Genomic DNA, 24,206 nt, shown 5'->3' with positions numbered 1-24,206 from the left:
AGCAGTTGTGGAAAAGCAGTGCTTCTAGGGATGAACAAGTTTGCAGGTAAGGGAAGGGCACCCCTTCGAGTTTTTTGGTGAAGGAAAAAGAGGCAAGATAGGGAGATCTAGAATACCACAAGACAAAAGAAACCTGAAACATCGATGGGCATATCGCTCCACCGACCTCCACCAAAAGCCAAATTTTAAAGGAACTGCACTTTATGACTCTGACAGGAGGGGGCGCCCTTGAACCAGAGATCCTGTAAACCCGCTCTTTGTTAATCCTGTCTGCTGAATGTGTCAATGTCATCAGTCTCACTATGTGAAACCGCTGTTTAAGACCAACCAAAACAAAATGGAAAAATCTAAACACCTCAGTGGATGGAAATTCCTTCCTGAAAAGCAACTGTGAAGCAGAAGAATATTGTAACATGATACTCTAAATGGAATTAAGTAGCTTCAAGCACAGTGAACTATGGAAAACACTTTGATTCATAAATTCAAAAACTAAGATCAGAAGTGGACCAAAACCCAAGAAGAAATGAAATGAAAATTGATTGAACTTAGGAAAGAAATAGAATAAAATGGTTGGCTTTATTTATTCATTTATTTTTACCAACACAGATTAAATTATAAAGTGTCAAAGAGAGAATAGATGTGAAGGAAAATCAAATAAGTGACACTGAAGAAAGGCAGGAGAACAATGAAGAGAATGACAATGATCCAAAGAAACAAGTGATGAGGGTGAGAGGGAAAGAGGCTGAAATGGGAGAAAGGCAAAGAAGAGTCACCATATGAATAATTGGAGTCCCTGAAGAAGAAAAACAAGAAAATGGAACAGAATTGAGTATTTAAAATTGCAATCCAAGAGAACCTTTTGGAAATAAAAGACAACCTGAATCTACACGATATAATTATCCAGAATGGTAATCTCTAAGAGCATAATAAAATTATTATATGTAGTATACATGCAGAGAGAGAATAATAAGGGTTTGAGGGAGGAACCATGAGAGCAAATGGAGAAAAAAGGGAAGCATATATGAATATTCTTTACTATTAAAGTAAATTGAATATTTTGTAAAAATAAATCTATGAACAACATATGAATGAGAGCAAAGCAAAGACCAAGAACCGTAGTTGTTAATCAAAGAGCAGAGGCATGCAGGGATCTATATTAATTCTGCTGCCTGAATCTCACTAGTGATCCTTTTACCACTCCCAGAGGGACATAACACTTGAAATGTCTGTATTAAAGCTTCTTGTTATGCCTTTACAGTCTTCCGTCTAAATCAAATTATTCTTAGAAAGCTAGAAGTTGATCCTGACTTTTGATCTCAGTGCTTACAGTCTGCCTTCAGTGTTTCACTCTGAAGAGTGTTTTATTAAAGACTTATTTTTTTTTAGAGCAGTTTTAGGTTCATGGCAAAATTAAGAGGAAGATACAGAGATTTTTTTATTTATCACCTGCCCCCAACATGCATAGCCTCCCCATATCAACATCCTCCACCAGAGGGGTACATTTGTTACAATTGATAAACCAACATTGACATCATTATGTCAAGTTCGTCCTTGACATTGGGGTTCACTGTTGGTGCTGCACATTCTATGTATTTGGACAAATATATAATGACACGTATCTAACATTATAGTATCATACAGCATCTTTTTACTGCCCTAAAAATTCTCTGTGCTCCACATATTCAACCCTTCTCCCACCTCCTCACCGCCCCCTGGCAACTGCTGATCTTTTTCTCTCTCCATAGTTTTGCCTAAGGAAAGTATTTTTTTCTTGGAAAAGTTGTTACCTTGTTTGCGTTCTCCACCATCCTGTTTATATCTGCCCTCAAAGACACATAAATTTAATTTTTATAATTCTCGTATTTTTAGTGAATTCCATTGACTTCCAGATACCTTAGTTATTTCTTTCATCAATCTGATAATAATGTATTATTTTATTTCACAAGAATCTATTGAAGAATTACAATATGCCAGACACAGTCACTGGTAATGAGTAATGAGCAAGATAAACAAAGTTGTTAGTCACAGGGAAGACAATTAATAAATAAAGAGGCAAAATTTCTCCTTTCTCCTGTTGGGAGAAACAGCCAGATTATCTGTCTGTCTATCTACCTGTCTGTCTGTCTATCTATCTATCTATCTATCTATCTATCTATCTATCTATCTATCTATCTTGTAACATCTGATAGTGCTGTGAAGAAAAGTAAAGTAGGTCAATGATATGGAGACTGATGGAGTGAAGGAGGGTAGAATTTTAAGTTTGATGGGCAATCTCTGGAGGGATTTGAGAAGGGACTGATGTGATCTGATCATGTTGGCTGCTGAATGGAGAAGAGAGAATATCTATGTGGGCAAAAATGTCGAAGTCTGAGAAACTGTTTCAGATTAAAGGAGATTAAAGAGACATGACAACTAAAATTCAATATGCAATTCAGCACTGGATCCTGAATTAGGAGAAATATTATCTATAGAAGATATTATTGGCCCAAGTGATAAAATTTGAAAATGAATTATAGGAATATGGATTGCAGGTTATATTTTATATTGATTATGTCAGTTAGATTTCCTGACTTTTGTAATTGCACTGTGCTTAGCTAAGCTAATATACTTGTTTTTAGCGAATACATGCTGAAGAATTGAAAGTTGAAAGGTCATGATGTCTGCAACTAACTTTCAAATAGAGCAGGAAAGATTGTGTGTGTGTGTGTGTGTGTGTGTATGTGTGTGAGTGTGTGGAGACAGAGAGATGCAAATATGGCAACATTTGTGAATCTAATCAATCTGGGCAGAGTCTATGTGGGAGTTCTTTGTACTATTCTTGCAACTCTTCCTGTAAATTTGAAAGTTTTCTAAAACAAAAAAGTTAAGAACTTAAGTAATTAACTTGGTAGGAAAAGGATTTATGGTATGCAAGGTGACAATTCAAACCTCAAGAATGATCTTACAACTCTACTAGGAGATGTGTTATTAATATTATAGCTGGGTTCTCTATTAGGCTATAAATTCCTAACAAAAGTTCTGTTAGATTGTATAAATTCTTAACAGAAGCAGCAAGAAGAAATACTTTTCTGGAATCTCCAAATATGGAGATAGGATTGTCAAGCATGGGAAAAATTCCTGTGGTGCAGGGTGAGACAAAGGTCGATGCCAGAGAGGAAATCCTAGATTGTGGAAAGTACCTAGAGGAAAAAAAAGAACTATTATTTTAAAGATCAACTGCTAGGAGTCATAGCAGTGTTACCACATTACAATACTCTGTATCATCATCTTGGCTCTTCGATATCTAAATGCTTTGGATTGTATTTTCCTCTTCTTTTTTTTCATATGGACTCTTCTCATACTATAAATATTTTTCTCTTTTAATGAAACTTTATCTTCAATAGGAAGTCATTTGCGAAGTACAATTAAAAAAAAAGAAAGTGATTTTATAAACATTGTTGCTAGATAGACCAGTTCCTTTAAGTAAATGATACAGTTGTGTATGCTCATATCATGTCTGGAAAATTTTATGCACTAGAACTACATCTTTTTTTATCCCTCTTAGTTCCCACTTACTAACTTTTCTCCAGCACAGTTGGGGTTGGACATGCAGAAAAGTGTGTTTGGCAGGTCAGACGCAGGGGAGCGGAAGAGGAGGCATATCTAGAAGGAAAAGGCTTTACAGTTCCTGGAGTTCCATTTTGTGCCAGCCTCAGTGGCGCCAGGCTTAAATGGGATAGGCACGCACAGCATCCATTTGTTTTTTCTGGGAAATCCTGTAGCTTTAGATGCCAGTGATGAGTGTTTGAGGTTGTAGAGATGGCTGGCTTGGAAAGTGGCAATTACAGAAGTTTTCTTCTTCTGCATCCTCGGTAACACAGCAGCCCACTTCAGTGTCACTGTAAATTGTCCTCATCCTAGATCTGGTTGGGGGTCTGTGTCTAGCTTCCAGGCGGTGGCTGCTCCCTGTCACAATGGCTTATAGTTGGCACACTCGGCAGAAATTGCTAGGTTCAGAAGCAGCTTTTCATCTTCGTACCTAAAGGTGGTCTGTTCAGAAAATGATTGAGGCTTGTTCATATGGAGACACAGGGAGCTGGCACTGGCCTTCACTGGCTGTCACTGTAGTGAAATAGAAGATTCAGAACTTCAGAACTATCAATCCAGTACCTTTCATTGGCTATACATTTACTTAAGAAATTTTGTTTTCAAACAAATGTACCTGCTCCCAGGAGGCTGTGTTGTTGAGTGAATTTGCTTTGCCTATTACTTATGATTTGCTCTCAGTGATTTTAAATGCACAGGCACCATTCAGTGTAATTGATCTTTTGAGTAGAAGGATTATGGCAAGCTGTGTTCTTCTTTGTCGCTTATAGAAGTTAAAAGCAAATGCACATACAAGCTGATGAACTGGATATTTTCCATATTCTTTGCAAACATTTCACTTTTAAAAGTATACGTCTTTTTATACTTGCCGAAGGATGTACAATCCAAAGCTTTCTATTTCTACTAATAATTAAGAGCCCTTTTTCTTTTACAACAGCATGGGTATATTTTGTTCTACTGGAGAGTCACTTAAATAGTTGAGGGCAAATGTGAATCCCACTTACGCATCTTCTGTGGAACAGCATGATATGTGTATAACTCTGAATCATTCGAGTATCATCTCCACGTGAATGTGTGTGTGGTTACGAATAGAGAAGTTGACACAGTCTGGAAATGGTTGGGGTCTGGTTTGTTATTTATTTATCCTGTTAATATCCTTCTACCGATCTGTATTTGCTGTTTGAATGGGACTGGGATTCAACTTTGAATCTCCACCGTGGAACAATAAAGTCTACATCGTTCAGTGAACTTTGACCATAAATAGTGTGTCTAGGACACTACTACAACTTCTTTTCAGTATTGCCTTCCTTCCCATCCTTGAACTCACTATAATTTGAAAAGGCAGTAGATCATAGAAAATTACCAAAAGACCAACCAAGAGCTAAATAGTTTCTTCACAGCTTCTCTCATTTTGCTTTTCCACAACAATTTCAAATTCTTGGGAGTTTCCATAGCTAAGCACTGAAATGTGGGCCTGTTCCCAGTCAGTAACCAGATAATCCCTTTTGTTGGTATATATGTTCTGATGTAGAAAATGGGGAGTCACTAAAACAAAATTAAAGGAGAATTCCATGTACTTGTAGGATTTCCTTTTCTTTGAGGTTTCAGGGTCAAAAATGAAATGCCTTTGGCCTTAGGGAGTAAGATACAGGCAACATCAACAGCCTGGAATTATCCTCCTTCCCTAAAATAATTCTGCTGTCCCGAGTGACTTATAGCCCTGTGGACCCAACCCAGGGTAGGGCGGAGACAGGAGGCAGGGTAGTGAGATGTGCTTTGAATATATCTATGTCCAGGAGTACCCCTTGCCCTAGGAGATTTGGGGAACAAAGTAAGAGGAAGTCAACTTTCCATCTCCTGGCAAAGAACCACTTACTTCTTCAATTTAAGTTTTTGTTTGTTTGTTTACCTTTATAGGGACTGCACATTATCTACCTTGAAATGCTTTTTGTGGCAGCATGGTTACTGTTAAAAAGGAGAAGGGACATTGAGATGAGAAGGGTAGGGCAGAAACATTTTAAAATCTTGCTTTATGGATGAGAAAGGAAGAAAATATTTGCAGATAAAAAAAATCTGCCAGGAAATAATTTCTTCTTTTATAAAACTACAAGGTTAGTCTAAATATGATCTTTGCAATCTCTTTTAGTTCAAAACTGATTCTTTGAAGATTAGTATGTAATCTTCCTTCATTCATTGAATGGCATTCTTTTTTTATGTGTGTTGTAAAACAACCTTTTTAGCAAATATCTGTGAAGCTTATCTTCTGATTAATAGCTATGATTATTCTTTGTAAGACACCAGCTTGAATTTCTTGAAACTGGAAGCCCTAGTTCACTGAATATACTCAGAGTATCTTATAAAAAAAAAAAAAAAAAAAAGGAAAGAAAGACAGGGAGAAAAAAAAGACTTAACTGTGAGGTGAGACTATGAGGAAGTGTGTATGTGGAGATGGGGGATCAGAAAGAACAGAAAAGGGTTTAGTATAAGGATCAAAACCAAAGAACATATGCCTAAGATACAAGCTAGTGTCCTATTAAAGACTTTTCTCAGTGTTCATCTCTTGAATTTTTCACCGGACTGAACTCTTTTCAGGTCTCTGCAAAGGAGTTAAGTTTGCAGTAGAGTTCACAGTGCTAAGAAGTGTTAGCAAAGTTTACATGCAAAGGGAAGGCACACCAATTACCGTTCATCACTTGAAAACCTCCGATGTCTGGACTTAGCTCTTCCCAGCACCATGCTGCCTCTGGGCATTCAAGCTGTTCTTCTTGAGATGGCCCGATTCTGTCTCTCCTCCCTCTGTCCATGCTCTGCTTTCAGTGAGGTCCCTTTGCTTCTGAAAGAACTGTCTTATCTCCATTATGTACCATGTTCACCACACTCACCCATCTTACATATGCGATTCCCTTCTCCCTACACCTTCTTGCCTTCCAAATCATACACTTAAATCAGGGGAAGCTTTGCCATCCAAATCATACACTTAAATCAAGAAAAGGCAGGAACATGGGTATAATCCCATCCACAGTGGTAGGTTTCCTTCTTGTCCCTTTGTGTCTGTATGTATTGCATCAGATGAGCATGTTCTTCTCATAACATCTTGAAATTCTTGCACTGATTTTTAAATAACAGCAGCAATGACCACAATTCTTGGCAACTCTAGAATTACAGATTGCCAGTTGTGTACCTCAGGAAGCAGATTCTGGGACAGGATTAGCATGAAGAAGACTAATTAGGGAGAGCTCTTAGGATCAACACCAGCAGAATGGGAGGGAAAGCAGGATTGGGAAAGGGAGAAGTTGGCTTGTGATGCAGTTTAGTGGAGGCTTCTGGGAGGTTGAAGTTGGGATGTCCTTCTGGGCTGTCTCTATTAGGGTGAGGGGGCTGAGCCTTTTTGTCCCCATGGGCTGCTCTGGAATGGGTGAGTGACCTTGCCGGAAGTACCTGTCTTCAGACTAGTTGTCTTACTCTGCCTGGGCTACTGTAACAAAAATAGCATAGACTGGGTGGCTTGTAAACAACAAGCAGTTATTTCTCACAGTTCAGGAGGCTGGGAAGTGCAAGATCATGGTTGATATGGTTTGGCTGTGTCCTCACCCAAATCTCATCTTGAATTGTAGCTCCCATAATTCTCACGTGTTATGGGAGGGGCCCAGTGGAAGGGAATTGAATCATGGGGGCAGGTTCTTCCCCTGCTATTCTTGTGATAGTAAGTCTCACGAGATCTGATGGTTTTATAAAGGGGAGTTCCCTTGCACATTCTCTTTGCCTGCTGCCGTGTAAGATGTGACTTTGCCCCTCATTTGCCTTCAGCCATGATTGTGAGGCCTCCCCAGCCATGTGGCACTGTGAGTCAATTAAACCTCTTTGCTTTATAAATTACCAAGTATCGGGTGTGTCTTTATTAGCAGTGTGAGGACAGGCTAATACGATGGTGCCAACAGATTCAGTGTCTGGTGAGAGCCTGCTTCCTGGTTGATAGATGGTGCTTTCTATTGCCTGGGCCCCACAGCTCACCAGGGCATCCTTTGAAATTCAGGTGGAAGCAGCAACTCTTCCCCACTCAACTCCCCCACAGCTTTGCTGGATGCAGTGCATGCTGTAATGGGGCCCACTGGAGCCATCCCTGGAGCAGCCCAGGAGCCCAGTCACAGGGCATGGGGAAGTGAAGCCCATGATGTGAGGTGGCAACCCCTCCTTTGAAATCTTTTTGGCCCGTAGCTCCTTATATTCTGTTCCTGTGATGGGAGGGGCATCCCTGGTGATCTCCTAAATCTGCTGGGGTCATTCTTCCATTGTTTTGGACAGTAGGTCCTGACTTCTCTTTAGGTGGCGAACTCATCTCCCCATTGTCATGATAGATAGCATCTGGCTCCCCTTGAGATGCCTGATCCATAGTAAACTCTTTATCAAATGGTCACTTGGCCACACTTCCAAACAGACTTTCTCATTTTTTTCAATATGGATAAGCTGAGGATTTTCCAGAAATTCAAGTTCCGTTTCCTTTTTAATTAGCAATTCCATCTTTAAGCCATTTCTCTTTTCTCATATTTTACTGTAAGCAGTCAAGAGGAACCAGACGTTCTGTCAACACTTTGCTTACAAATTTTTCACCCAAATATTCAATTTCATCTCTGACAAGTTCTACCTTCCATAAATCAGTAGGGCGTGAATACAATTCAGCCAAGTTTATTGCTACTTTATACAATGATGGCCTCTTCTGGAGTTTCCAATAAGATGTTCCTCATTTCCATCTGAGACCTCCTCCACATGACCTTTACCATCCATATTTCTACCAGTGTTCTGTTTGTGACCTTCTATGAAGTCTTTAAGAATACTCTTAGAAAATTCGAAGAGCGTTAGAGCTACAGGCTTTCTCTGTAGCTCTCTTCCTCTCCTCTGAGACTTCACAGAATCATCCTTAATGATCTGTTTATTGCAATTTTGGCTTTTTCTAGGATGCACCTCAAAACTCTTCCAGCCTCTACCCACTACCCAGTTTCAAAGCACTTCTACATCTTAGATGTTTGTTACAGCAGTATCCCACTTCTTGGTAAGACAGTTTTCTGTCTTAGACTATTTGGACTGCTATAACAACAACAACAACAAAAATACCATAAACTAGGTAGCTTCTAAACAACAAACATTTATTTCTCATAGTTCTGGAGGCTGGGAAGTCCAGGATTATGGTGCCTGCAGATCTGGTGTCCAGTGGGGGTCTGCTTTTTGGATCAAAGATGGCACCTTCTTACTGTGTCCTGACTTGGGGCAAGGGGCAAGGGGAATCTCTCTTGGGCATCTTTTAAAAGAGCCCTAATCCCATTCATGAAGACTCCTCCTCCATGACCTAATCACCTCCCAAAGGTTCTACTTCTAACACCGTCACCTTGGGAGACAGTATCTCAATGTATGAATACTGGGGGAACACAAACACAGGGGCGGGCAGTTGAGGGCTGTCTTCTGAGTAGCACTCCAGCAGCTTGGGGAGTAGTCCTTCACTTCTGAAAGGAAATCTGGGCAGGACCATCACAGCCTCCACCACAGTTATCTTCCTAGGAAATGCCCTGATTGGAAACATTTTGGGTCAAGACTAAGATCTTATCTTGGTCCATTTTGCACAGCAGGCCTTTTGTGGACCTGTGTTTCAGATGTTGAGGAACATTTCTGTGCCTTTGTCATGTTCTGAGTCTGGTTCTCTTATCAGCTTGGTGCTCTGCTGGGTGCACCTCTAAGTCCTTTCTGGATTAATGAGTAACATCTTTTGCAGAATGCCTGAGACTGGGTAATGTAAAAGGAACAGAAATTTATTGCTCACAGTTCTGGAGGCTGGGAATCCAAGGGTTGAGGAGACCAGCATCTGGAAAAATCTTACCGTGTCATCTCTTAGTGGGAGGGCAAAGAGAAAGCAAGAGTGTGAGAGAGCAAGATGGCACTGAACTTATTCTTTTACAAAAAACCTACTCCTGGGATAATGCCATTAATCCATTAATAAGGGTGGTGCTCTCATGGCCTAAACACCCCTTAAAGGGGTCCCACCTCCCAACCTCACGACACTGGGGATCCAGTTTCCAACACATGACCTTTGGGGGACACATTCAAGCCATAGCAGATGTCATAGGAAATAGAGATTATGGAGAAAAATAAAAATAAATTAAAACATTTAAACATGTAACAAAATTTTAGACATGAAAACAATGGCTAGAAGCTTCCTATTTCCAGGTGTCCCAGAGTCACTGGCATCGGAAACCTGCTCTAGGCAGCAAGCCTTTTGCGGGATGCTGTTCCTCAGAAGCTGAGAAAGATTTCTGTGCCGTTCTAATGTTCTGTACCATTTGTTCTAATGTCCCGAGTCTGGTTCTCTCACCAGCTTTGTGCTATGCTGGCCGTGCCTCTAAGTCCTTTCTGGCTTAATGTGTAATGTCTTTTACTTTTCTGTTTGTTTGCTTGTTGTTTTTTTTCCTTCTTAGCTTTTATATGTTTTAGAAAAAGTATCTGTATAACTATCGGACTTTCTTTTAGTTATCAATGGTGTCTAAAAGGACTGTCCTCATTCCACCTCCCAGCTTCTCTCTGTGTCAAGAGGGTGTCAAACGTGTGGTCTACACTAGATCATGTTCCTTTTAAAAATCAAATGCACATAGTAAAATAGGGGGAGCATAACTATGTAATGGATGCCAGGCTACACATCAGGCAAGGGATTACTGTGTAAATGTATCTATTATTTATATAGAATACCTAGCATACCTCTAGGTCTTTTGCATATTTTTATTGTTAATCCTTATCACAGTCCAGTGTGTCAGAAATTATGGTCCTGACTGTGTCCAGGAAATAAGCTTTTAGACAGGTTGTATAGTTTGCCTAAGATCATACAGCTTGTATGTAGCTTGCTGGAAATTTTGAATTCAGGTTTCTTTTCTTTTTCTTTTTCTCTCTTCTTTAAAAACAACCTATGGCTTTACAGTTGATGTTCTTTCTGTAATTATTGTATTGCTTTCTTTATACACAGATGACTTCCTCACGTGCAGACTCTTTTCTGCTTTTTCCAAGTTTCCCAAGAAAGTTCAGCACAACAGAGTACATATCTATGAAAGAGTTTTGGTTTGGCTGGAAGTTATTTTTCAGGTCATATTAAAGAAGATTTTTTTTTTTTTTTTAAACAAAGAATCACTCCTTTGTCAATGGTTGTTTGGCTTGTCTCAGAAAAGTTTCAATCTCAAGTCTTAAAAGTTTTTCCAGCTAACAATCTTTTGAAGCTAGATATTCCTCTTCCTTTCCTGAAATAAATTTCTGATTGTTCTCTCTGACTCTGTGTTTTGGCTCTTTCTCCACATTCCAACGTAAGGATCTTTCTAAATCACATACTCTACTTCTTTATTTAGCTCTCATCATCTCCAGAGAATAATAACTCAGCTCTTTAAATTGGTGCCCAAGAGTCTTCATAATCTGAGTTAGACATCTCTAGCTCTGTCTCCTGCTGTTTCCCCAGTAATACTAAGCAATTGTATCTCCTTAGACACCTTTCTGCGAGCTACTCATATGAGTATCTCATATATACTTTCATATCTCACTGTCGTTAGGATGAATGTGTGTGACATGCCTTATGAAGCATTTATGCATTTGAAGCACAAAAATATTTAGAGACCCTAATATTCAAATATATACTTGTATCTTTCTTGCCTTAATTTTATGATTATTTGTCATAAGCTTGTCTTTTCCAATAGACTTACAGAAGACTCTATGACTGTTAGAGTTACTACACAGATTATTCAATAACAGAGATTCAGATTTATTAACTGAGAGTATCATACTGAGGGGAAAACTATCAAAATAGATTCCATTTCTGGTTCTACGGGAGACTTGTACCATGCCTAATGTATTACTCTATACCTAATTGGTTTTCAAAAATATTTATTGAGTGAAACGAATTTAATATATGTAAATTACCTGCTTTATACAAATGTGTTTGAATCAAAACAGTGTTACTAGATTGTAACATCTAAGCATGTGATTTTTTAATTAAATGTAATTTTTTTTGAAGTTCTGGGATGTACTGGTTTGTTACATAGGTCAACATGTGCCATGGTGGTTTCCTGATTGTTTTTCTACTCACATTAGCTAAGTGAGTTAATAGGGCAGGATCAATCCCTAAAAATGACCTTACAAATAATGAGAATGACTGAAGAGGGTCGTGTTGTTCTAAGGTCTCTACTCCAGTTATTTTTCTGTAGTTACAAATATTGCTTGAGCCTTAGCATCTGGTGTCTTTGAGGATTAATACAATTGCATAGGCTTCCCAGTTCTCATAATCTCCGGTGCTTATTGTTGGAACCCAACACAAATTTATAGAATGCTGGCATAGAAAGGAACCATATAAATTATCTATACAATATATGAGCTTCATATCTTCATGCAGCACCCATTACAAATGGTCACGTAGGATCTCCTTGAACACCTGGAGTGACCAAGATTTTACTTCTGCAAAGAGTAGGCCTTTCTTATTTTTCATAGCTCTAATTATTAGGTCTCTTTTGTTTGGTTATCCTATATGTACAGTTCCCTCTCTTTTGTTTGGTTATCCTATATGTACAGTTCCCTCTCACTTCCAGAAAGTAGCCCCACCTCTGTTGCTTGTTGAACTGCACAGAAATCCAACATCCCTTCTACATGTCAGGTTTTTTGTACTTGAAAATGGCTAGCACATCACCTGTATTCCCCCACGTTTCCGCGTAGCCCTGTGCAATTCCTTTAGCAGTTCCTGTTATGACTCAATCTAATTTATCACTGATTCGACTGGCACAGAGGCAAAGACGGCTATGTTTGCCTTCATTCTGAACCCTTTTATAATGTAGCCTAGGTGTAAATGAATGTTTTGTTAGCAATGACATAGTATTGATTCCTACTAAACTTGAACTCAACTACAATTCTAATTTGTTTTCTTTTATGTCACATTTTCCACATCATGTACTTCAGTTGGTTTTATTTGACCCTAAGCATATAGCACCTTTTATATTTTGAATTTACCGTGTTGGATTTAACCTGTTACTTTCAACCTGTTTATGTAGTTTTGGAATTTAATAGAGTCATTCACTATATTAGCCATCCTCTCTTGTTTGATGTAATCTTTGCCTTTGAGAAACATGCTATCTCTGACTTTACCCAAGTCAGTGACAAAAATACTGATCTAGTCAAGGCAAGAACAAAGCAGCAAAGAACTAAAGGCCCTTCTGTGCTTTAACATTGATCAGTTACCCAGTATTCTTTGGCATAATCACTTAACCAAAATCATACCTATGAACCTCTACATTAGCCAATACATGCGTCTGTGGTGTGAGAAATCAAGAGCATGGTTGCCTTTGATGGTGGGGCTGGGGAGAAATTTTGGGGGAAGTGACTGTGAAAGGGCAGAAAAGAACTTTCTAGGGTGATGGAAATTTTCAGTAACTGGTTTGCGTGTGGTTCATATGGTATATACCTTTATGAGAACTACTCAAACCTTTCATTTATGATCTGTGGATTTCACTGTAAGTAAATTACATCTCACTTATAAAAACAGCATGCACATTCATTTATTACTGCCATTACCAACTATTAATCATTGAAGATCAGTTCTGCAAATTGAAATATTGAGATTTGGAATATTAAGATGACTTTGTCAATATTTGACAGTGATGAAATCAAAAATAAGATGCAGAACACAGCCACTATTTTATGCGAATTGCTTTTTCAATTCATCCTTTGAATAACACTTCTTTAGTGTGTGGGATGTAAAACAGTTTTCTTCTAAGTAGTCTACTTGATATTCAATAAAAGAGGGATAATAACATTACTACACTTTGGTTACATGCTTTTGGCTAGTTTTTGTTTTGTTCTATTTCTAAGCCCTTGGAAACTTGGAATCTGTAAGCAGTCTATTAATACACTGTATTCAGTGGTGTTTTATTTAGAATGAAGAAAATTGAGTATCATATTATCTGCTTCTTCCATTAAGTGTTCTTTATTAAACACTCTTCTGAGGGACATCTACATTTAGTGTCAATATTGTGTTTCAGTCATGCTGTATTATAAGACATTATGAACTATAATTATATGATGGAACCACATATTCATTAGTAAGGTGGTAACCAGTATAATGGAACATAATTAAATGGAGAAGAGTTGTTTTTCAGAGGTGTAGTGAAAGCATGCAGATGTCCTCTACTTTTCATTTTTAAAGTAATACCTTACAATTACATGGTACTTTTTATTGTTCGTGGCTTTGTTTGCACATATTATATAATTTTATTCTTACAAGAAGGCCCAAACTATTTTATAGGATTAAGATTTTGAACATAGGATGATGACATGATTTGACAAAGATCACACTTCTGTAATCTAAATCTTTCACTTCATTCAAAACCTCGTTAAAAATTGTGTATCCTCTGTGAAACTGTCCTTCACTGCCCTCACTCTTAAGATAATTTCCCAGTTTAAAAAAATTCCTAAGCAATTTCGTATGCTGTCCACACTGTACTATTACCATCATATCTGTCTTGTACGTATTCTTAATTTCTTTATGGACACATTTGATGTTTTCCTGACCATGTTGTAAATTCTTCTGCTTTTCTTATGTCTTCCCACCTGAGATGTCCCTGCCAGATGAACATTAGGTACTTTATGAATACTTTCTGAACAAGGGCTGCCCCTAAAATTAAATTGTATAATATAAGAAAAATACCACTAGTAGTATGTGGCACATCATATGTAATAAAAGCTGGTTGGGTAAAATCACTTGAGAATAATGTGAGCAAATTTATTATATGGTTAACAGAAATTCTACATTTTCAGAACACAGTTTTAATTGGAATCTTTTCTTTCTGTAATTGCATTAGGGCTTTCTGAGTTCTAGTATAACATTTTTAGAATTTTGTAAAGTCTGTTAGTGAACCAACGTGGTGTGGGAAAACATGATTCATGTTGAGATCAGTTGACCTGTACTTGAGACTCTGCCACTTCCTGGCTATGTAAACTGGGATTCGCCTCCCAACCCCCACCGTGCTATGAGGCGCCAATGAGGTGAAGGGTGTATGTGGTCTGTGGTTTAGCAAGGTACACACAATATGATAAGCCCTTGATAAAGACAGCTTTCATTATTTTCCCTTATCTCATTGGTATCTATTTTATTAATTTCTTCCTTTTAATACATTTTTAAGTAATATGAAATTATGTATGCTTTTTGAAAAAAGAAGTATAAAGGAAAGTAAGCAAAAACTCAACTTGATGAAAGATGAGTACCTTTAATTTAATGAGATCCAACTTTTTATATAAACTTTATTAAAATAAGTCATTCTCATTTTTGATAGTTCATTTTATTATCCAGTCTTTGTTATTCATGCGTTAATTTGACAAACATTTATTAAATGAGAGTTGGGCATCAGACACTATTCCAGATGTTGGAAAAAGGTAGACTCCCTGTCTTCATGGAACTTGTGTTCTTTTATGTCGTTGGAGAGGAGGACTACAGTAAACACCCAGACAAATATATGATATGATGTGAGAGAGTGTTAATGCCCTGACTGAAATTTAAAGGGGGTGCATGGATTAAGAGTGATGGAAGCTCTTCAGAGAGGGTGGCCAGAAGAGGTCTACCTAAGGAGGTGACATTGCACCACAAATCAGGAGTGAGGGAGCAAGTTGTGTGACCATCTGGACACAAGAACGCAAGGCAAAGGTATAGCAAGTTCCCTGTAGGTTCGGCACATGGAATAAAAGCCATGCATGTGTGTCCTATGTAGAACTATCTAGCTATCCAGCTTTCCAAAATACTGTGATCTTACTTGGAATTGGGAGGACTGGTTAGATAAAATTGCTTTCTCCGGCTGTTTAATCTTGATCTTCCCCTTAACCCGGGTTGCTACCACTTTACCTACTGCTCTGTGATTAGTAGCTTAATTAAGGCTTTGATCTTATGCTAATGTTTTTGTTTTCTTTGCATACAGAAAAGTCTTTTTATAACCCAGACCCTCAACCACTGGGAGGAAGCACTGCTCCAGAAAATGTTTGAAATAGAAAACTGCTCTAGTTCTAGAAAGTAAAGATGTTTTCCAGCAAGGGCAGGTTTAAAAGGAGCTGCTAAGCTGGGATGGGAAATAGGAAGACTTCCAGAGTCATGTCTTTATGGTGGAACATCATTCGGTTTCAGATGAGCTATTATAACAGCTGATGGATCTCTTCAAATCCAACTATAAAAATATGTTTCAGGGAAAATAATAGTTTTTGGATTATCCATTTTTGGCTTCTATTATCATAGAACATTGAGATGATTTTAGTAGTCACAGAACAATTAAATGGCTATGAACAGTTATTCACAAAACTCTGAATCAAATGTGTCTGTTATCTCTTATAAATGATGAGAATGTTTCAGAAATGTCTGATATCTAAACAACAAGAAAATTCAAATTACCATTTTCTTATATGTTCATAAGAGAAAAGCATTTCTAATAAAAAGAGAGAATAAATATAACTTTAAATAAAGTAAATACCAACAGACTTAAGTAAATTTCAATCAATATTCTGTTAAATCTCTTACACCTGCTATAAATTCATGTAACTGCTAGTGCTTCTTGAAACCAATAGTGTGATCACCACAATAAAATTATTTCTGAATAGGGCAAAATTAAATTATGCTCAGCACAGCTGTCGTGTTAGGTTGGTTAATTCCTTATTGCTTTTCACTTTCCTGAAATGGGCGATAGAAACTTGGCTCACTGGAACAACCAAAGAACAAAGCAACGCATTCCCCAAGCATTCCCAGTTACCACTCTCAGTATGCATTTGCTATACCTGTCTTTTAGATTTTTTTCTTGAGGGAATTAAGGTTAGTAAAAATATTTATGTAATCATATAATGAAAGAACCTGAAAAGTTGACCAGTCATTCTTTCTAAGCAGTCCCTTCCTTTTTTAATTTTAATTTTTATTTTTATTGAGATGAAGTCTTGCTCTGTTGCCTGGGCTGGAGTGCGGTGGTGCAATCTCAGCTCACTGGAACCTCTGCCTCCCAACTTCAAGCAATACTCCTGCCTCAGCCTGCTGAGTAACTGAAATTACCGGCGCTCACCACCATGCCTGGCTAATTTTTGTATTCTTAACAGAGACAGGGTTTTACCATGTTGGTCAGGCTGGTCTCCGTCTCCTGGCCTCAAGTGATCAACCTGTTTTGGCCTCCCAAAGTGCTGGGATTACAGGCATGAGCCACCGTGCCTGGTGTTTCCTTCCTTCTTACTTTGTACTAAGCAAAGATGACTTCCATATTTTCAAATTATCTCAATACACTTTGTACACAAATGCCAATTCTGGCTGCTGGGTTTATGTAAAAGACAGAAAAGCTGAATTTGTAAGCATTAGGTTGTTCAGAGAATTTCTATTATAGTAGGCTTTTTCATTGGATAATTTCTAGTTAATATTAACTAATTATGGTTGAGAAGTAGTACAGTTTCTTGTTTCCAATGTTGAGGATTAATCACCTCTGATGTATCTCAACAGTTTAGAATTAGAAGTTTTTCTGTGGAGGAATGGATACTAGAAGCTTTGCATGGCTGTGATTTATGTAGTGTCTGACTTCATGGTTTTCAAGCTGTAATAGTTCACAATCTTAGCACTTCTCATCATCACCAAGCAAATCCAGAAAATACAGCATTTTTAATTTGAGGCCTCTGAGCTGGCTGTACACGGAAATGTCAAGTGAGGTTTGTGGCAACCGCGTGCCACAGGCATCTGAGAATGTGGTATGACTGAGTGAACCCTCCCATTTCATTGACGACATGTGTTACAAATTACTATGGATCTGGCCTCTGGATTTTAATTCCTTGGTGACAGGATCTGTATCTGGGGGAAAGAATTGTCTGGGCTAACTTTCTGTGTAGTAATCGTTTGGATTAAATGATTATTTTCCATTCAAATCGAAATAAGATGCAGACACTGTGGGTGCCAAGGATTTGTGTGTGAATCAGGGGTAAGAATAACAAAGGAGCCTGTTCTGTATTAGTGGTGAGAAAGCATCTCTTGGAGGCAAACACGTATACATACTCGAATCAAGTCTCGGATAAAGGTAGTGGTTGAACATCGATGGCTCAAAACCATTGCCAACAACCAGATGTGCCTCCCTGCAGTCCATGTAACGAGCAGGGGGAGGGATGTGGAAATACTCAATTGCTGTGATTGTTTAAGAACCACAGACAATGAAGCATTCTGCCTCAAGGCTATTCTGATAGAAAAGAGGGACTGGCTCAAATCCTGTTGCCTCAATTTTGTCCTAACTTGGAAGTTACCCTTATATATACATTTTATCGTGTTTTTTGGCTTATGCAACTAGCAGTGTAATAAAAGGTCTCAGACCTTCAGAATGAAAACTTCTGCCTGGAATATGCCACTTTAGGAAAAATTTAACTTCTTTGTGCACTCTAAGATGTATTATTGAAGCATTACCCTCTTACACTTAAATTGATTCCATATATAGATAAGATAATGAATTTTCAAAGGCATTTTACCTTTCAGCAATGTACAGATAATAGTCGTTACCAGTGGCTTAATGGTAATTGTGGTCTGGACCATTCAGATTCTCTTGTCGTCTTTTATATATTTTCTTTTTATTTGTTTGCCTTTCGATCCTGTAGGTATTACCATGGTTTACATTCTTCTCTTAGAGCTGACAGTTTTTTTTTTTTTTTAATAAAAATCTCATCCCATCTTATTTCCATTTCCCCTTCTCTTGGTTTACGCCCTGAGACACTGAGGGAAAGGAAAATTCTTAGCCAGATTCTTAGGCCTTAGCTTAAGGCAGAGCGCCATGAACACCCACGAAGCAAAGACCACTGTTTGGAAAGGAATGGAGACAGCCATTCTTTTGCGTCCTTATTGCTTCTTGTAGGAACTTAAAAGTGAGAAGCAGCAGTCAGGCTGGAGAACATAAATTGTCATAGTGTTAAGGAGGATCCTTGGATACAGCTATTTGTGGTCAGTGTAAGGAACGTGTGCATGATACAAATGATGACATTTTATCAGCAAATAAGTAAAGGAGAAGCCAAATTCAGGAAGAGATGGAAAGAGCATGATTCCTCATTGAAAATGATCATGTTTGTCACTAGCTTGTTTCCATAATCACCTCAAACATTATTGCTTTCTGTGGATTTTGAGTAATGGTTTTCTATTCAAATTGGATGAAGGAATGGGAAGTGTGTTGGCTAATGCATATGTCTTCCCCAGATGAGACTGTTTTTTCTTAAAGGTAACAATCCTCCTCACAAGCTCTTTTTATAAGTGTTATGAAAGGAAAGCTAAAAACTCATTGGTTTGAGGATTGGATTATGATGCTAGAATTCAACATCTAAGTGTTTTTATGCAATATTTGTATCCCCACTTGCAACTAACTTTATCTTGGCAATTAGTAATCTTCTTTTGCGTTATTTTAAAAGCAAGGGCCTATTGGTATGACAGTTAGTAGGACATACTGTATTACAGAAGAACCTGATTTGGATGCTAGAGCAACCAGCTCACCTTTGGTACATGATTCGAAAGCATTTTCTGAGAAAGGAAAACTTCCATTTTGAAAAGTTATCCTTTTGAAACATGTCTACAGTATCTTAAGTAAAGAAAGAGCCCAAACGATGCTGATGCTATTCTGTCTTGTCCTGAATCCTTTTCCTGGCTGCTTTTCAGTGTGTTTGTGACCAACTGAATTTTGTAGTTACATGTTCTCCAGGGGTTGTGTGTGTTGACTTACGGCATTTTCTCATGTCAGGAAACAATGTGATGAGAACCATTCATGGGGTGGGAGAGATGATGACCCAGATGGTACTCAGTAGAGGCTCCATCTTCCCCATGAGCGTGCCAGATGTGCCACCCAGCATCCACCCGAGCAAGCAAGGCAGCCCCGCTGAGCATGAGGATGTGACTGTGATGGACACCAAGCTGAAGATCATTGAGATTTTGCAGGTGTGTTGCCTAACAGAAGCTAGGTGACAAAGATGTGATTTTGCTTATTGGTTTAACTTCTTACCCTTTTTGTTCCAAATCACTGTGTAAATATTCTGAAATGCAATTGATATAATTTTATTTTTTTATAGTTAATGGCAAACCTGGTAAGAAATATCACAGACACTATTTAACATATGATTCACATTTGTCCCTTCCCATTAAATATACTAATGATAATATCTAACAATTGTGGGGTGCTTTGAGGTTGATAAACTGCTTTCATGTGTATTAAAAAAAAATTAGTATTGACCCTGATTGAACTTTACCTTCATTTGAGAAGGATTTCAGAGCAAGCAAAGTTATTGATTCATTTCCAGCTCTTTTCCTATTTGTAATTGAATTGAACATATGATTCTGTATATCCAGATTTATTGTTTTAGCAAGAAACACAAATAAAATTTTATTTCTTATTAACAAAAATTGTTAATCATTGGTTTTGGTATTTTATATGTGACAATCTCTCTCTGTTTTTGTTTCTGAAGGACACGGAATAACTAGAAAAAATTAACCTAGTGTAATGCCTAATTTTAAGAATTTAAAGGAGATAAATTATTATTCCATGCCCATTGGTTTAGTGAATAGACTTCCCATTACTATAGCTATGAATTCTTAGCAGTTTTTAAGTTTGAAGATTACTTTTATGATACCTTAATTATAGCATTTATTCCAGATTTGGAGAATGGAGTTTGATGTTTCCAAGTACCTATTAGGAATCTGGGTACATTTTACTGTGTCTTTCATCATAATTTAATATAGACTGAGCTACCAGAAGTGGGTTAGTAGTCCTGGAAGGGTCTGTACGTTGTTCATTTAAAGTAATTAGATTTATAATCATAAAAGGTTTCACAGTTCCTCTAGGAATTCCAAAGGCTGAATCCTGAGAAATATTGGCAGGCCTCCCAATGCTGTGTTCATGACCCTGAAAAATCGTTTAAAGTTTTCCTGTTCTTAAACTGAGAAAGGTAGCGATCACCTGACCCGTGGACCTACTGAGCCCCAGCTTACCGTCACCTGACTCATGGGACAAACTCTAAAATATGTGACCTCATTTTAGCCCACATTTACAGAAAAGAAGCATTAGAAAAACAATCTCCAGCAGCTAAAAAATGATGAGATGGAGCTTCTACGGCTCGGCAGTCTGGGGCTGATTCATTTCTGCAGCATCTCCTTGAACCGCTGTTCACACTGATTTTCTGTCCCTGTGTCTGGGCTGGCTTCACCATGCCAGTATGCCTAAATAGTGTTTCTGAATGTGTCTTTCTTGGAATGGCTCTTCGAGAATTTCTATGTAGCCCCACTCCTTGGTGCTACAAGGACTTCAAGGTCCTGTGCCTTGTGCCACCTCGTCTCTTCCCCTGGGTCTTCTTCTTTTTTTTTTTTTTTTGTCCCCCATCACTTTGTAGATCTCTCTCTGTCCCTCTCTTTTCATTTCTCTCTCATTCTCTCTCTTTCTCTTCCTGGCCCTCTCTTAACTCTCTTTCTCTGCCTTTGTTTTTATCCTTCACTTTCCTCCTTTCTTTCTACCTTCCACTTGTTTTTCCTGATTAGGCATATTAGAGAATGAAAGTTTTAATTTTGATTATGTTTATGGAATACAATGCTGCATGTAAACATCATCAACTGAAAGTTGGTGTTTCATTTGTTTATGATTTATCATTTACTTTTTAAAATAGGATTTTAAACACCCTTCTCTGTGAAGCACCTGCAGTCCAGCTCTGCCCCCTGCCCCCTGCTCATGGCTACCAAATCCCATACCCTTTCTCAGTCCTCTTTTCCCATGGGTTATCTCCTGCTCTGCAAATCCCTTTGCTACCAAGAATCAGTTCAACCAATATGTGTTGCAGCCCTCACCACATGTTACTAGGAGTCTCTGGTGTTTGCTTTCCCCTCTAGACCGTAAGTTCTTCAAAGGCACGATTGAGATCCTTGGCACCTTTTCATGCCCTTGGTGCCTTCCTCAATACCTTGTTTAACACATGTCTGGTGAATTAACCAGCTGAGTACAGTTGACATGGAGGAAGTTTCCATAAAAAGCATAAAAGTCTAGCCAAGGTGGGGTGGTGGGGAGAGAGAGAGAAAGAGAGCACACAACTGAGACAGACAGAGGACAGAGAAAGGGAGGGAGGGAGGAAAGGAGGGAGATTGATTCAGATTATGACTGGGGTACCAGTGAAAGCTGCATTAAAAAAGAATTTAAACTGGACCTTGGAGAAATTTTTTTTTTTTTTTTTTGAGACAGGATCTTCCTGTGTCACCCAGGCAGGAACGCAGTGGCACAGTCTTGGCTCACTGTAGCCTTGACCTCATGGGTTCAAATGTTCTTCCACCTCAGCATCCACGGTAGCTGGGATTACAGGTGTGCACCACCATGCCTGGTTAATTTGTTGTATTTTTGTAGAGATGGGGCTTCGCCATGTTGCCCAGGCTGGTCTTGAACTCCTGGGCTCAAGCGATCCCCCATCTTAGTCTCCCAAAGAGCTGGGATTACAGGCATGAGCCACTGCGCCCTGACAGAGGATATCTTAAAATGTAATTATTATGAAGTGGAGGAGAATATTCAAAGTAAAGTGGACACTGTGAACACCTGTGTGGAGCCAAGAGTGGAAGTGCAGGCACTCCAGTGCTGTTAGAATGGGAGAGAGGATGAGAGAAGGGGTGTAGGAGGAGAGAGGGATGGGACACAGGTGGTATAGAGAGAGATAAAGTTAAATGAGACCTTGAAATGCCAATCTTCCTAAAACTTGGGTGACCACAAAAATGTGACACTTTTGAGAATGTAGGGGCACCATTAATAATCATGCTGAAACAAAAGGTTAAATAGGGCCTATCTCAGGCAGACAGGGACAGATGGTACCTATGTAAAAACCCCTCCTTTGATCTGCAGCACATCCCAGCTTTTTCTTCTTTGATTTCTGTTGTATTTAGACCACATGATTTAGCTCTCAATAGTTTCCTAATTATGCTAACAGTGCTATATTTTTTTCCCCGACTCGACTATTGGCTTTTTGAGGGCAGCAGGCTTCACCTGTTGGCATTCCCTGTGGTACCTAGCACAATCTGGAGCCTTGCTAGATACTTAGTTTTTGTCCATGCATCCATGAATGAGAACAATGACAGCAACCCAAACCCAAGAAAATGCAAATACCAGTGAGGAAAATCCATGGTGTATAGATGCTGGTACTTCAACTGTCCTTTTAGAACCTGGCTTTAGGACTGATCATTGTATAGTCACAGTCATACTATTGTAGCTGAATTCTTGCCCTACTATGTAAGAATGAGGGTCACACCTCCAACAGTCTCCTCCCAGAGACAATGGCACTCTGCAAAGTGTTCAGTGAAATGACATCATCGTTACCTCTTCATCCAGACCCCCACGGTGCCTCTAGCTGGAATATTCAGAGAGCAATCATAGGGAGTCAAATATTCTTTCCAAAAATGGCTTTGGGATTTTACTGACATTAGCTAGTGGAAATGAGTTCCCTTACTTAGTCTGAAGGCTGACAAGCATGTGGCAACTGGTGTTAAAATCTTCTAACTAGTTCCTTCGAAAGGTTGATACTTCCACTGGTATTGGTGTGTCGTGAATTGCATTTTTAAATACTATGCTAATGAAAGAAATTTATGTTGTTCTTAATCTTTCTTATAGTTTATCCTGAGTGTCAGACTAGATTATAGGATCTCATATATGCTGTCCATATATAAGAAGGAGTTTGGAGAGGACAATGACAATGCGGAGACATCTGCCAATGGATCTCCAGATACTTTACTACCGTCAGGTATCTCTTTGTGACAATATTTACTCTTTGTATTTTGTTCTTCTGAGAACTTGAAAGTACCTATCGTATTTTAAAACATGATTATATTTTTTGTGCTTTTATTTTTTTGTTATAATTCAAGTTCTGGGATACACGTGCAGAACGTGCAGGTTCATTACATAGGTATAGACGTGTCATGTTGGTTTGCTGCATCCATCAACCCGTCATGTACATTTGGTATTTCTCCTAATGCTATCCCTCCCCTTGCCCCCCACCCCCTGACAGGCCCTGGTGTGTGATGTTCCCCTCCCTGTGTCCATGTGTTCTCATTGTTCAGCTCCCACTTATGAATGAGAACATGTAGTGTTTGGTTTTCTGTTCCTGTGTTAGTTTGCTGAGAATGATGGTTTCCAGCTTCGTCACATTTTTATGAGACAAAAATGTAGATATAATCTCCACTAATGACATCAAAGAACTGAGACAGATTATGAAATAACTCTCTTAGAATGGTGTGGAGGGTGTTTGCTGTTGTTTGTCGCTAACTCCTATGAACGCCTTTTCCTTTGTAATCTTCAGGACTCTATAAGATAGATGCACTGTTCATTGTGTCATTTTACAGAAATGAAAACCAGGGTCAGAAAGGTTAAGTTACTTGCCAAAGGCCCTGAAGGTAGTGGCACAAGGATGCTCTCTGAGGTCTCTCCAGCTCCAGAGTCCAAATCTTTCCAGCATCATGATGTTTTGGTGAAAATCCAGGAGAAGTTTTTCTGCCTTGGTCAAAGAGCAGTGTGAAATGTAGTTATCAGAAGGATAGGGGTTTTGAAGAGAAGCCGTTGCCTGATCCAAGAATAAAGACATGGCAT

The 24,206-nt window shown here is 38.6% G+C and overlaps 1 protein-coding gene across 2 annotated transcripts in view; it reads left to right on the top strand.

The window, feature by feature from the left end:
- The window catches only part of ITPR2 (inositol 1,4,5-trisphosphate receptor type 2), a 492,964-nt gene that overhangs the window by 172,861 nt on the left and 295,897 nt on the right, over positions 1-24,206 (top strand). For both annotated transcript variants that reach the window (XM_023209041.2, XM_023209040.2), the window contains 2 exons: positions 19,353-19,546; positions 23,235-23,364. In XM_023209041.2, the coding sequence (XP_023064809.1) occupies positions 19,353-19,546; positions 23,235-23,364 (324 nt within the window). The remainder of the gene's footprint in view (positions 1-19,352; positions 19,547-23,234; positions 23,365-24,206) is intronic.

Source organism: Piliocolobus tephrosceles, chromosome 10 (assembly GCF_002776525.5).
Source record: "Piliocolobus tephrosceles isolate RC106 chromosome 10, ASM277652v3, whole genome shotgun sequence".
Lineage (NCBI taxonomy): Eukaryota > Metazoa > Chordata > Mammalia > Primates > Cercopithecidae > Piliocolobus > Piliocolobus tephrosceles.
Note: the sequence above shows the minus strand (reverse complement) of the source record. Positions and strands in the feature narration are given on the sequence as shown.